Source organism: Megalobrama amblycephala, linkage group LG7, assembly GCF_018812025.1.
Source record: "Megalobrama amblycephala isolate DHTTF-2021 linkage group LG7, ASM1881202v1, whole genome shotgun sequence".
Lineage (NCBI taxonomy): Eukaryota > Metazoa > Chordata > Actinopteri > Cypriniformes > Xenocyprididae > Megalobrama > Megalobrama amblycephala.
Window position 1 is genome coordinate 974,754 of NC_063050.1, and position 14,292 is coordinate 989,045.

Here is a 14,292-nt window from a genome sequence, read left to right on the forward strand (position 1 = left end):
ATCCATAAACTCTCTCTCTCCCTTGCATTATCATCAACATACATAGCGAATTACACAGAAACACTCGTCACAACTAACAGTAAACAAATATATAAAGACCTTATGCCTTTTTGGGTGGTGCTTAATAAACTGGTAAACTTTATACCTGTTAATTTAACTCAGATGAACTGTAATAAAGTGCTCTCATCTTCATTACTGCCATATCCAGTATCACTCTGGAGGCTGTAAGCTGGATCACGAACAGTACTTATTTATCCTTGAGTAACAAATTTTTAGCACAACCTCAGACATAAACAAATTTAGGTAGAGTTGAGGGAGCATTTTCTTCGAAAAAACAAAATTAATCCACCTCATCTTCAGCGGCTCAGATTTCAGGAGTAAATGGAGAGAGCTATGTGGATTAATCCATCCAGCTACAGAACACCTAAAACGCTTGGCAGACGTTCTCATCAGTGCAGCAATGGCGGACTGTACAACTGGCTGTGAACTCGCTCAGGGCGGTTCTATGTTAAAACGGCTAATTTTTCTATGTTACAAATTCGTGGACGGGGCCTGTGGTTAATGTGACGTCACACTGTCAGGGAATCTGGAAACGGCTTATTCAGAGACAATGCTTATGATTTATGGGGATGATTGGATTTTTATCATTATAGGGTGGTTGTACACAGCAAAATCCCCAGAGTTAAATTAACACCCAAAGTGTACATATGAGTCCATCTTGCTGGGTGTTAAAAGTAACACTGAAGCAGTGTTAAAGTTAATGAGATACTCGATTGATGATTGAGTGATGATTGACAATTAGTGGAGACACCTGATGTTAATAAGCAGAATCATTGAAGAAACAACAAGAGAAAAAGAGACAGACACAACAACTACAACTGACTTCCAGCTATTAAACATCATTACACTTATTATTAACCAGTTTGATTTGATTTCTGTCATACATCAACAAAAGTTCTTATTGAGAAATAACAGATGTTTAGATGTTAATGTTTTAATGAACTTTTAGTTTGAAGTCACCATGATGGTGAAAAGCATTTCCTTTATTTGGGCTCTTGACTCTTAACATTAATTTATCTCTGGCTGTTCCAACTTTGTGTTTGTAGAGCACATTTGTGCTTTCCCAAAAGTTGATGATCAATTTAGCTTCACAATGCTTTGGGAAGTCAGAAATGTCAGCCCAATCAGCGGCAAGATGTATATAAACCACGCGGTATTAAAGAGACAGCTCACACAATGTGTATTAATGTAACATAAAAATACTATACTTATATATTTTGCCGTTGTATTGTAAAGTGACACTTTCATAAACTTTTCTATACTCCTCTCTGATTATATAATGGTAAATATTACAATATCATAGCACAACAACAGTGATCAGAAATAATGATAAGCCTAATACTCACAATAAAAATAATATAGATCATAACACAGTGATAAAGAATATATAGATAAAGAAGTGGATTATCCTTGACCTGAAATGTTTGTCTTTTTATCCTGAAATGCGTGGCAAATGTTGTATCACAATAACTAGAAGTTTCCATAAAATCCCTTTACTCGATTGGGATGTTCTCTTTTATTCTGGACGGAGGGCAGTGACTGTAATATTGAGCGTATTTTGTAGTATTAAACACATATTTATACCGATTTCATCAGGCTCTAAAAAAAATTCTTCAACAAGAACACAAATAATAGCTTCTCAGCTGCCATAGTTGCAACACTTGCGTCATCAGAACAGGGTGTTCAACGCACCACCGTTTCCGTTTAAAAAACGTTTTGCTACATTTTGTCAGGGCTGAACGCAGCCCTGGACTCATACGTACACTTTGGGGTGTTTATTTAACATTGGGGATTTTGCTGTGTACACACTGCCAACACACATCATAGCCAAACACCATGGAAAAGTGAATTTTGCATAATAGGTCCCCTTTAAAAGTAGTGCGTTACTTTACTAGTTGCTTGAAAAAAGTAATCTGATTATCTCTCTCTCTCTCTCTCTCTCTCTCTCTTTTTTTTTATTTTGTTATTATTAAAAATAAAATAGTGGGTATTAAAAAGTACACACCCCTGTTAAAGATTTTTGAGATGTAAAACAAAAAGGAATCCAAATAAAATAATGTCTTGATGATCTTTTTCCACATTTAATGTAATATTGAAAATAAAAATGTTTGTAACAAATGAATAGAAAGGGGACACACCCCTTAAAATGGCTGAAAGTCCAGGTTTAGCATATTGCAACCCTGTTCCAGTAATTCTGCAAATTTTTATTTATTTATTTATTTATTTATTTTTTGGATTTAGGTCTGAGAGTGGGCTCTGACTGGACCATTCCAAAATGACGTTCTTGCTTTAAAGCCAATAGTATGTTGACTTAGATTTATGTTTGAGTATATTATCCTGCTGAAAGATGAACTTCCTCTTTAATGGAGGCCTGCGGATTTTTAATGGAGGCCAAAATGGTCTGGTACTTGGCACTATTCATGATTCCTTCGGTCTTGACCCAGCTGAAGAGAAGCAGCATAATAGCATGCTTGCACCTCATAGTCAGCGACAAGATATTTTCCAATACCTCAAAAAGTTCTGCGATACGATTACGATTCAGGGGTATATCGTTCAACTACTATTCCTGCAGTTCTCGGATGTGCAATGTTGAATTTTTCTGTCGAATTTGAACCACTGGATTTGTGGAAGCAAATTTGTAAAGCGAAATAAATTGGACCTAAAATTGCCTGCCGAATATTATAGGTTGTATTTTTAAACAGACCAAATATTTTGGAAGTGAAATATGAAAGGTGAATATAGATTATTGAATTTTTAATAATGAAAATATGTGTGAAATGTTTTGAAGTGAAATATTCATAGCTTAAATGTACAACCATGTTGAATTTCAGCCCATATAAATGCAAGCCCTAAAAATACAATGCATCAAAATGCAAGCACGGTTACTGCAATGCATATTTTTTTTAAGTTAGTGCAATTCAACAAACTGTTTTGTTACAAAAACTTTTGTCATTATTTTACTTCCATAGGCTATTAATATTCTTTCATTGTGCAAAAGTATTATAATATGAAAGGCTTCAATTCAGAGCAGCACAAAGCACTTTTGCGCATACCGTGTGCAGAATGATGTGCTTGAAGCATCACAGAGTCACAGCGCACTCCTATGCAGCAGTTTATTGAGCATTTTCTTTTAACAGTTTTAAATTTCAGTTACTGTGTGTGATAAGAACGATTCATAGAGCTCTATTCTCCAGTGTTGTGATCTAACAGACACCCAGTAGAAAGTAACATGATTTAGAAACAGCAATAAACTCTCTTAAGATAAGTCCTTTCATGCAAAACCATAGACTTTTATCTACTGAAGCAAAAAATAAGTAAAAGAAATTCAGTGGCCTATTTGTGCACTGTTTGAGATGTGTGCGTGTTGCTTTTTGCATGGCTTTAAACATAAGCAACTTATATACTTTCCTTAAGATTCAGCACTCGCCCAATTGGGACAGTGACAGTTCCATCTACTGTCCAGAGTGTCTTTCACAAGCTCTGAAAAGTAGTTTAAACGAGAATGCAGGCATTGGCGATAATGCATATAGACTGACATTGTGTGAAAATGTGGAGAGTGTTAAAACAAAGGTGCCTCTTAAATATATAAATAGCCTACACGTATCGTTTTTTTTGTGTGTTGCATTGATACATTGTATCGTTAGACATTAGATCTATGTATCGATCTACATTGATGTATTGTTTCACCCCTAATAGTGACATGCACTGACCAGCTGTTGTCATGTTTATTTCTGCTGTGTGATAGGCTGTTAGATTAATCCATATTGAGTAAAAATATCTGCAGCTGATCATTATCGATGTAAATTTTTTATCATTATCTCCATATGATAGTTTCAGCCTCCTTGACAAGTTTTAGTTTTGTTTTTTTACATAAATTTTTGACAGGTGCCCTGTTCTTTGAAATGTCATTGTGGTGCCCCATTGTTTCTATTTGTGCCATGGAATACCTTAAAAACCATCCTAAACATTTATTGTTTTGGAAACACCCTTCTACCAATACCTCTTAACAATGAGATCCCAATCTTTTGTAAGCTCTTCGCAGGCCATGCATTGAACAATAAGATCAAGACCAAGAAGATGCAAAGGAAATCCTACAGAGATATCTGATTTTTATTTAGGGTTAATCAGCATCATTAAATGATGACTGGAGGATTATAATTACTTTTCCATAAGAGTTTGAATGTGATTAATTCCATTTATTCCAAACATAGTAACATGCCTCATTGTAAAAGTTTCTATTAGTTAGCTGAAGGATTATTTCAATATTACATTAAAAGTGGAAAAAGCGCTTAAAGGGGTGGTTTATTGCGATTTTACTTTTTTAACTTTAGTGTGTAATGTTGCTGCTTGAGCATAAACAGTATCTGCAAAATTACAGCGCTGAAAGTTCAATGCAAATGGAGATATTGTCTTTTAAAGATAGGGCAGTTTAATGCCTACAAAAACGACCAGTTTGGACTACAACGAGCTTCTTCCCGGATTGGTGACATCATAAATGTCGTGCGGCATTATAGAAGCAGAAGAGTTGTCTACACCAGACGCGCACGACGTGTCAAAATATAATAGAACCCATTATAATCAGTGATATTGTCTACACTGGATGCGGCACGGGAGACAGCTTCCAGAATCTACATGAGTTTAATGCTGGATTTGCACCAAGGCTATTACTGAAGGATGAACCTGTTCCCACTTTAAAAGCAGAAGCTGCTGTTTATGGGCCCCTAACTGTAAGAACGTTTTATTGTTTGTACATGTCTTATGTTGCTATTTTTTGGTTGCATCAAGGACGTAAACAAAGACCAACACGTTTTTGCTTTGCTAGCCAGTTAGTTAAATTCTATTGCATACTTCTCCAACAAACGCCAACAAACACCAACAAACTTCTATGTTCATAGACAAACAGTTCATCATAATTGCTATCTGGGTCTGATTCGGGCTCAATTTGATACAGCAATATAGACAACATTATTTGTATTTCCACTGAAGCACATGTAACTAATGGTAAGGGGTGTGGCGTTTCCAGACGCTTCAGCGAATCACAATAAACTGAGCACATTGCGTATTTCGGAGGGAGTGGTATCATAGAATCAGGAAGTCAAACCAGCGGTTCAAATGAAAATGGAAAGAGCGGCATAAAATAGAAGGTAAAATATATAAAAATACAGCGTTTTTTAAAAACAAAGAATTAAGACATGTTAAACCGCGCCCCATAAACACAATCAAGCCTAGGGAAAAAAAAAACACTGAACCACCCCTTTAATTCATTTAGCAATAACATTTTTTAGCAATTTGTATACCGACTGTAAGTATGTCAGGACAGGACAATTTTAATTGTAATTCTACATTACAGTAAAGATAATTTAGTGGGAATCGTCATTAACTGCCATGACAACATCACAATACAAAAGAAAAGGCTTTGTTACCGTGATTCAGACATCTATTAGTATTTCTATCATGACCCATCAAAAGCATTTTTTTGTTGTTATTTTTGAACAAAGTGCCTTAAACACAAAACACAACTCAGTTACAACTCAGTGACATTATTGATTCCACTTCTCAAAGACTACATAAACCTTTTCAAGCTAAAGGGAGAGCGAGCACAGCAACAGTGTTGTCGTGTGGTTTTGTGTTTCCCTTTCATTTGAGCAGCCCTGCCCTCTTGCCACATGGCCTGTCTTATGTCATACCCACAATGCCTCGCGGATACCTGTAACCACTCCTGAGGACAGCAAGGTCAGTGCACATGCACAAAAAAATGGAGACACACACAAAACCTTCAGCCTAGTGATCATAATTCAGTATAATGAACAGAGACCCTCTGCACAAACAATAGGTAAATCCAGACAATGCCAAGGTCACTACAGTTATTGATCAATCACTTAAATGTGAACAACTTGGTGACATCTGGGGCTGTATTCACAAAACATTTTATCTTACCACTAAGAGTTCTCCTAAATAGCAGTAAAAGTTCTTAGCTAAGAGTTTCTCTTAAAACCTATTCACAAAGCTGCTGAGACAAACTTTTACTAAGGAATAGAGAGAAGTCTTAAGCTAAGAGTAAGGGCAGGGTTGACCTCGTTGCTATGGAGTAAACACATAATGATTGGCTGATGGGGGAGAAGTCAGTGATTTAATCATAGAAATATTGTAGAATGAGGTGTCATGTTTCCACATTAAAATAAAGGTTTTAAAATACAAATGTTGCCCTATTCAAATAAATATTTTTTAATAAAAATGTTGACAGTCAAAATAAAATGTTGCCATAAAAGGTTTTAAAATAGGCTAAGTGTCACTAATTAAACTAGTATATACAGTCACCTCTTGGATGTCTGCATCTCAAGAGATTGCAGAATTCAAGCAAGAAATTATGTTTTATAAACAAAGTTTGGGAGAAACAAATTCGAACAGTTTTTCTAATCAGCTCGAGAGGAGGAATATATACACAGACGAAAGCCGACTCGCCTAGTTACTTCGACAGTTTTCTGCATCCCTCCGCCACCCAACTCTTCACTCTCGGCTGGGGATACGGAGATAACTTTGGGTTTGGGCTAAATTCCAAGCTCGGAGCCCTGAATCCCCTTGGACAGCACACCAAATACACTTATAATATATATATATATATATATATATATATATATATATATATATATATATATATATTTTTTTTTTTTTTTTTTTTTTTTTTTTTTAACTCTATTCAATCATTTGTAAGCGTGAACTCATGAAAACCATTGCCACAGGTAATCAGACAATATTTATTTATTTGTTAAAGTTGCTATCTATCTATCTATCTATCTATCTATCTATCTATCTATCTATCTATCGATAGATAGATAGATAGATAGATAGATAGATGCCATCTCAAAAACTAGCGTCTCATTGTAGATTCAAATCTATAAATAAAAATGTATTGCATTTATGAAGAAAAAGTTCAGCAACTAAGGCTCTATTGCTGTTGCCTCAATGGTGTACAGTGTCTTTGGGTGGATTAGGACTGTTTGTGATTTGGTCTTAGTGACTTAGGAGTCCTCTTGACTACTCCTAACGTTTCACAGATTTAGGAGCTACTTTTAGTGCTAAAATGCTTTGTGAAATACTCTTAGAGCAAAAATTTAGGAGTCCTAAAATTAAGACTGACACGCCCATTATTTTTAAGAGTTTCTCCTAAATCAGCAAGTTAGGAGCTACTTTTAGCCTTAAGATGTTTTGTGAATACAGCCCCTGGACTTCACAAGCTTCTTATACAAGCATCTTTTTCTAAACACAATAAAAGTATGAAAACAACAAACATGTATCTTTGAATCAGCATATTGTCAGTTGGCAAATAACACTTTTTCTTAAAAAAAAAGTTCAAATACATATGGTGTGTAGAGGACAAATGCACATTTTAGATGTTGTAACTGGTCATAATTTCTGCACAGCATGTATTATACCTGTAAATTAGTTTTTATATTTATCATTGCTTGACATGTCAACCACCCATATGGAGTACAAATACGAAAATAGCTGTGACACTAAAATTTTGATCTGTAAACATGATACCAAATATACAAATTTCTATCTCTGCTAGAGAGGACTCAATGGCAAATCATGGCAATGGCAAATCAATGGCAACTCATTTAAAACCAATACTAACAAGATAAATATAATCAAAAATGGCATGTTTGTACACCTTAACAAGGCAATGAGGCAAAACTGAGATTTAGGCCTGGTTTCACAGACAGGGCTAAGAACCCTCAGGGGTCTGAAGATTTTTGGGACCCTGGAGAAGTTTTGACATGCCCTGACATTTGTGCTTTTTTCAGTTGTTCATAAACATATTAATGGGAAAAGTGTCATTACACTGTATTCAGCACAAACTAGGCTACAATAATATGTGAGGAACATGTATGTACATGTTTGTGTTTTTGAAGGAATAACGTTTATGCGTGGTTATTGAAAAAACAAAAAACTTAAGTCACTGAAATAAAGCCAAAAAATATATATTAAATCTTTGTACACAAGACTTCTGGGTATTTGAGGTTGTAGACTAGAGTTTTTGCTTCAAAATGAGGTAAAAATGATGCTGCCTGCTTGTTCATATAAAACAATAGAGAGATTTAAATCTTCTAAAACATCTTTGGTCAAGAAACACAGTATGCGTGGAGGCGTGAATTCTCATGTATAATGGGTGATTCTCACCTGAGAAGACAAAAGAATCACATAATAATGACCTGAAATGACTTGCATATTAATGAGGCCTTTCAGTCAGGTAGGCTGTGAAAAAACCTGTGAGACATTGATCATGTCTCAAGCTCATGGTGTATATCAAACATACAGAAAAAACAGCAACACTGTGAAATATTATTACAATTTAAAATAATGGTATTCTATTATATTCTTTAAAATATAATGTATTTCGGTGATGCAAAGTGTCTGAACAATTATGTTACCTCTATGGCATTTCATATAGGCTTTTAGCTTAAAAGCATGCACATTTGGAGAAATATTGATGGATTCTCATATGTTTGTCAATTTTCTATATAGAAGAGTAATATTTATTTCATACTTTATACTTTATACATTTATTTATACTCAATTCATACTTGCAGCCAGAGGGCGCTCTGTACACCTTTAGTCCACAAATGCCTGAGCACTAAAGAAGAATAGGCAATCCAGGAACTAACCGAACTAACAGAGGACAGAGATCGCTAACTATGGCTATTCAAAAGACTTTTCAAGACAATAAATACACGATTGAGACGATGTATGCATGTATTTACTCAGAATTTGCGTCCGAATAGCGCTGGCTCCGTGGGCGTGGCCACATTAGCGGATAATGAGCTGAATCACGGATTTCTGACATGGCTCTCTTTTCATACAGATTACATAAACACAGAATGTTTGTTTTACTTACACGATTTAAAACCTGACATTTCAACGTTTTTTTAGACATAAGTGTAATTTTTTTGTGATTAGTATTCACTAAGTTACAGTTCATTTTCTGAGAACTATCAGATTGGACTTCCTTCAGAGGGAGAGGAGAGATCATGCATCAGGTTAGTTCTCTTTATTTTACAAAAAGCACAACATTTTGTTTTTACTCTGAGTGTACACAAATAAAATATTCCACAGATTAAAATGGTGTATAACTCTTAATTGTATGTGCAACATTAACGGAGTATTTTGAGTCTTTCACACTGGTAAGAAAAAACCGCGGTGGTATCGCCGGCGATACCATCAGACCTCAGAGTGTTAAGCTAGGATTAGGTCTTAGCTCAAGTAGGCCATTTAAGTAACTTTTACAAATGTGCCATAGAAGAAAAAGACATTAGGCTACTGATGTGCATTGTTTTGCATACACACACACACACATTCATTATATATATATATATATATATATATATATATATATATATATATATATATATATATATATATATATATATATATATATATATAGAGAGAGAGAGAGAGAGAGAGAGAGAGAGAGAGAGGTTAAAGTGAATTGGCTTAGTCATCTAACTTCAAAGAGGCGGATATAAGTGCATTCTACCTGCACGCTGACACACCCTACAGCACCTACACGCTTTATTTCAGACACCACTGCCATCTCAAAAACTAGCTGCCTTTTAGACATCATATGCACTTAATTTTAGACCAAAAAATGTTGTCTAGGTAGACAATAGATTTTGACATACAGCCAGTATCTCGCTTTCCTAACGAGGAGGCCTGTGAACGAGCTCCGGCGTCCAACTGTTGCATCTTCACAAGATAGAACAACTTCACACACACAGCTCGATCATACTTACTTTGTGGCAATAAAAAGCAAACTAGAGTCCGTGTTTTAACAACAAATGTCTACCGACTCGTGGAAATAAACACGCCTTAAACAGAACGACAACGAAAATAATACATTACGAGACATTCTGAAACTACCAGCCGGAGAAAAATAAACTCAATGCGATTGTCTACATTAAGCAACTTCAAACGCAGCAGTACATACCAGCCGTTCAGAGCACTATAGGAAAACACGATGACATGTAGGCAAGTTGCAACTTTCAGCCTGTCCACTCCGTCTCGAGCGAGAATGAAACGTCCACTCAGTGCGAGCGCGCCGTTTATTCCTGGAAACTTTGTTTCTGTTCAACACTAGTCTGTATTGCAGCAAGTAGGCGCCATGTTTGTGTTTTGTTACTTTGGTGCGCTCTCGGGTTTCTCGGACTGACTGCTGGAGGCGGGTGGACCCGCCCAGGAGTGACTCGCTGCTGCATTTCCCTCTGTCTTCCGCCCTGCGCCGACTCATTATGCCATATATCCAGAGAGTAGTGCGCACCATGATTAACAGGTGGCTGGTACAGGTTTTACACCCTAGAGCACATACAATTATACTTATTTTCAGTATACTAATGCTTGTAGTTTGTGATTGTACATTTGCACAAATTAAAATAAAAAAGCAAAGACAAAGAAATACATTTAAATGAACCAGAGATAAAATGTGTTTGCAAAAAAAAAAAAAAAAAAACTTTATTACAAAACATGAACACCAAAATTTAGCCAATATTTACCTTTTACAATTAGTTTGTACATACTAAAGTTTAGTACTGATGTCATAAGAATTTACATGGTTCAGAAAAAAAAAAAAAAAGGGAGTTAGTTGACAATAGCCTTAAAATGGTTCAAAGATTAAACTGAGCGAAAGCACATCAAGCAGTGAGTGAATTTCATTTGGCAGACACATTTTGCATCATACAGTTACAGTGGTTGAAGATATGTTAGTATTCATCAAGAGACAAATTCACTAAACTGGGCAGGGTGAATTTCTCAGCAGGATAAGGAGGGGAGAGATTCTCAAGCTGGTCCAAATCAAGAGAGAACAGCCTCTCGTTAGCAGTCCAGTGGCTCAAACCTTGGCTCTTCCTTGAATGTACTGGGGAGTCTTTGAAAGGGGATTTATCTAAAGAGGCCTCCAAGCACATCTTTGATGTCAGTTCAACAGGTGGCAGTATAAGTTCTTCCTCTCGCTCCTTGTTACTGTGGATCTCTGCTGAACTATCACTGTTAAATGACACATCATCCTCAGAAAGGTTTGGGAGCTGCTCCTGAGCAATGCTGAATTTAATAACATCACTTGAGCTTTGGCTGTTAAGAGCCTCCAGCTGTGAGGAGTCCCATGACACAGTTGAGTGAAGGGATGACCCCTGCTGGACAGGAAGGGGAGTGCAATGGGCAAGAGTAGTTGAAAATAAGAGGGAAGGCTCTGGACTTGGTCTGGTGCAAGAGCTGTTCGCCTCAACCATGGGCGTCTTGAGCCAAGAAAGACTGTCTTGCCGATTCAGAGATGCTTGTTTCTTCTCAGCCATGCCTTCTTCCACAGCTTTTCTCCACGAACTTCTCACATCCTTAACTAGGGAGAGTTTATATTAAGAAATAAAAACAAAGCTACTTGTTTTACAATATTTCTAACAAAGAGTGAGCTAAATATTTATATACACCAAAATCCTAAATGAATTGAAAGACTTGTACTTAGACTGTCAGGGGTGCGGCATAGCTGTTTCCTAGCTGAAAAAGGGTCAGATATGGCATTTAGTAACTGCTCAAGATCCATATCACTCCTTCCATTGACTGGACTCATGATCACTGCCTCTGCAAACTGGGAACCAAACAGCAAATTAACCTTTTAACACTACATTTACATAAACTCAAGCAGAGGATTGTCTGCTCCGTATCTGTCCGTGGCGATTTCTCTCAATTCGCACCGGTCATCAAAGAGCAGGTTTAATATAGGGAAAACTTGTGATGGGCAGAGCACTGCTCAGGACTGCCCATGTATCAGTTTCCCAGAGCAAAATGTACAAGACACTAAAATGCAACCACAGGAATTTTAATCTGTTGTATAGATATATAAATAAAGTACAACATCAGTAACCTGATGAACCACTGTTATTAGTAGTAGTGATTTCTGCAATGCAAATAATTTACTTGTAGATGTAGTTAATAGAAAAACAGACCCAACTGTCATGACATGCACACTGCTTGTTCTAAGTAATTGACTCATTCATTCAAAGGGGCATATTCAAAATAATAGGGTGGATTTTAATGACAATTCACTCGTTGTGTGAAATAAAAAAAAAAAAAAAAAAAACAGGTGTCATTAATTGTTCTTTAGAGAGGAAGAGTAACAAATGGGTTTGGTTTGGTTTGATTTAATTTGACTGGAGAAGGGAAAACAAAAGTGTAGCCAATTATAGGATGCTCAGCTAAAATGATCTCAAATGCTTTAAAATGGCAACAAAAACCTAAAACAAGCAGAAGAAAATGAGCAACTACTGTTAAAACAGATTGAAGAGTAATCAGAAGGGCAAAGATTCAGCCAATCATCACCTCCAGAAAGATTAAAGAATATCTAAAATTACCTGCAAGTACTGTTACAGTCAAAAGACATTTGATCGAAGCTAAGCTATCAGCAAGAAGCCCCCTGTAAATCACCATTGTTGAGAAAAAGAAAAAAAACACAGCATCACATACTTGACTTGCCAAGTTGTCATACTCCAAATCTAAAATTTGAGCCTTGTTCTTTAGGACAGATGCCTTTGTTGACTGTAGATTTCTGAGGTAAGGCTGCAATAGAGGTGGGGGGGAAGAAAAAAAAAAAGTTTTTAAACAAACATGTTGGAACTAACTGCTATCCAGAGGGTAAATTGAGGCTGAAATACATGTACTACCAGTTTTCAAACATGTTCACAGAAATTAGCTTTAATCCCACACCATTTTCAGAGATCAGGTATAATGCAAGCAAACATTCCATTATTTGCATGAATTTCTGGAGCATGGACTTCACAGACTGTCACAAACCCCAACCCTTGGTTGATTAAATGTACAAATTATATGGGTTATTGGTTCCAAAAACATGGCGAGTAGTAACTCAAGAGTATGTTCATGGTAAACACACAAAGAAAGAGCACCAAATTCAGGAGTCATGGAAACAGATGCCAAGAAGTGTACCACTACTACTAGTTTAATTTGCTTAAAGTCAACGGGGCACAAGTGCTCCGAGGACCTCATAAGTAAACTAACCCCGAAACATAACCTGCTCCTGAGCAGGCTATAGTCAGAATAAGTTGCCAACATTACTTAACTCCACCCTGAAAGCTGCCTCAATTTTTTTGGAACCAAAAGTAGAGGTTATCCGTTTACTTAACCGCAGACATGAGGTTAGTGTGTTTAGAAAAAACTGAGATGGGGTGTTTGTGCCAGCATGCATGGGACTAAAATGAAGAGATACAAGCGGGAAAGTATAGAGCTTATCAATACAAAACTACCTGTACTGGACTGGGTGTCTGAGTCACAGACTGAATTTTAGCCAGATAAGTCAAGGGAGATTCACATGGTGGTGTATCAAAAGTTGTTTTTTTGGAAAAGCAGCTGTCAGAAGACAGCAGGACCCCTTTATCTTCAGCTGCTATTGAAGTGCTGTTGAGAAATTGGAGAAAGTTACACCGTGAAAATGGAACCAAAGTTATTTTTCCAACTTTCCCTCTTTAGACAGATTGTGCTGTACATTTGGAGCTCTGGCTCCAGTTGGACGTCTGGCTCCAAATGGACATCTGTCTCTGTTTTCTCTGGTTCTCTATTTGACGGCTGTTCTAGTAGTTCTCAAAAGTGAGGGAGAAGAAAAAAAGGGTAATTACACAATCTCTACATAAAGATATCACATAATGCAGCCATCTAAGCTGTTAACTTACCAGGTAGTTTATATGAATATTGTGAGATGACACTAGCCTCAAAGTTAGCCTCAGAAGCCGGCTCAAATGAGAGAGGAGCCATTGGGGAGACAAAGTCAATAGCCTGTTAAATGTTACAGAGAGCAGATCACCATTCAAACAAAATCAGAACATTAATAAAGATGTACCAAACTAAATTTGTGACTTCTGTATGCATACTGCTTTGTGGTAATCTGGACACAGCATTGTTTTAGAGAAGACAAGCTGAACTGTATGACCAGTGAGCCTAAATAACATAAATGGCTAAACTCACAGCATAGATTTAAAAGCATTAATACTAAACAAAAGCAGCAATGACTCCACTTACAGGATCCTCTTTAAGAAAAGAGGTCAGGGGTGTGTTTTTCAAACACTCTGCCCACTTGTTCTCCCAGTCCTCCTCAATTCTTCTAATGGAGACCTTGATCTCTGCTGCATCCTCTTTAATCAGTTTCTGCCTGGAAAAAAAATACATGATTTTAAAGAATAA

General features: G+C 36.6%; 2 protein-coding genes and 1 non-coding gene across 5 annotated transcripts in view; all 3 read right to left on the minus strand.

Moving 5' to 3' along the window:
* Positions 1–10,390, minus strand: part of LOC125271015 (DENN domain-containing protein 4C-like) — an 81,180-nt gene extending 70,790 nt beyond the window's left edge. For both annotated transcript variants that reach the window (XM_048194943.1, XM_048194944.1), the window contains exon 1: positions 10,046–10,390. The gene's annotated coding sequence lies outside the window, so the exon portion shown is untranslated. The remainder of the gene's footprint in view (positions 1–10,045) is intronic.
* A 154-nt stretch (positions 10,391–10,544) lies between these two features.
* haus6 (HAUS augmin-like complex, subunit 6) overlaps positions 10,545–14,292 on the minus strand; it is a 47,785-nt gene continuing 44,037 nt past the window's right edge. For both annotated transcript variants that reach the window (XM_048194935.1, XM_048194937.1), the window contains 7 exons: positions 14,131–14,260; positions 13,785–13,887; positions 13,601–13,694; positions 13,362–13,512; positions 12,568–12,660; positions 11,566–11,692; positions 10,545–11,446 (listed from right to left, as the gene is read on the minus strand). In XM_048194935.1, coding sequence (XP_048050892.1) covers positions 10,815–11,446; positions 11,566–11,692; positions 12,568–12,660; positions 13,362–13,512; positions 13,601–13,694; positions 13,785–13,887; positions 14,131–14,260 — 1,330 coding nt within the window. In that variant the 3' untranslated portion in view covers positions 10,545–10,814. The remainder of the gene's footprint in view (positions 11,447–11,565; positions 11,693–12,567; positions 12,661–13,361; positions 13,513–13,600; positions 13,695–13,784; positions 13,888–14,130; positions 14,261–14,292) is intronic.
* On the minus strand, positions 11,752–11,882 carry LOC125273182. Its single transcript, XR_007186006.1, has one exon. It is a non-coding gene; the product is annotated as a small Cajal body-specific RNA 8 (non-coding RNA).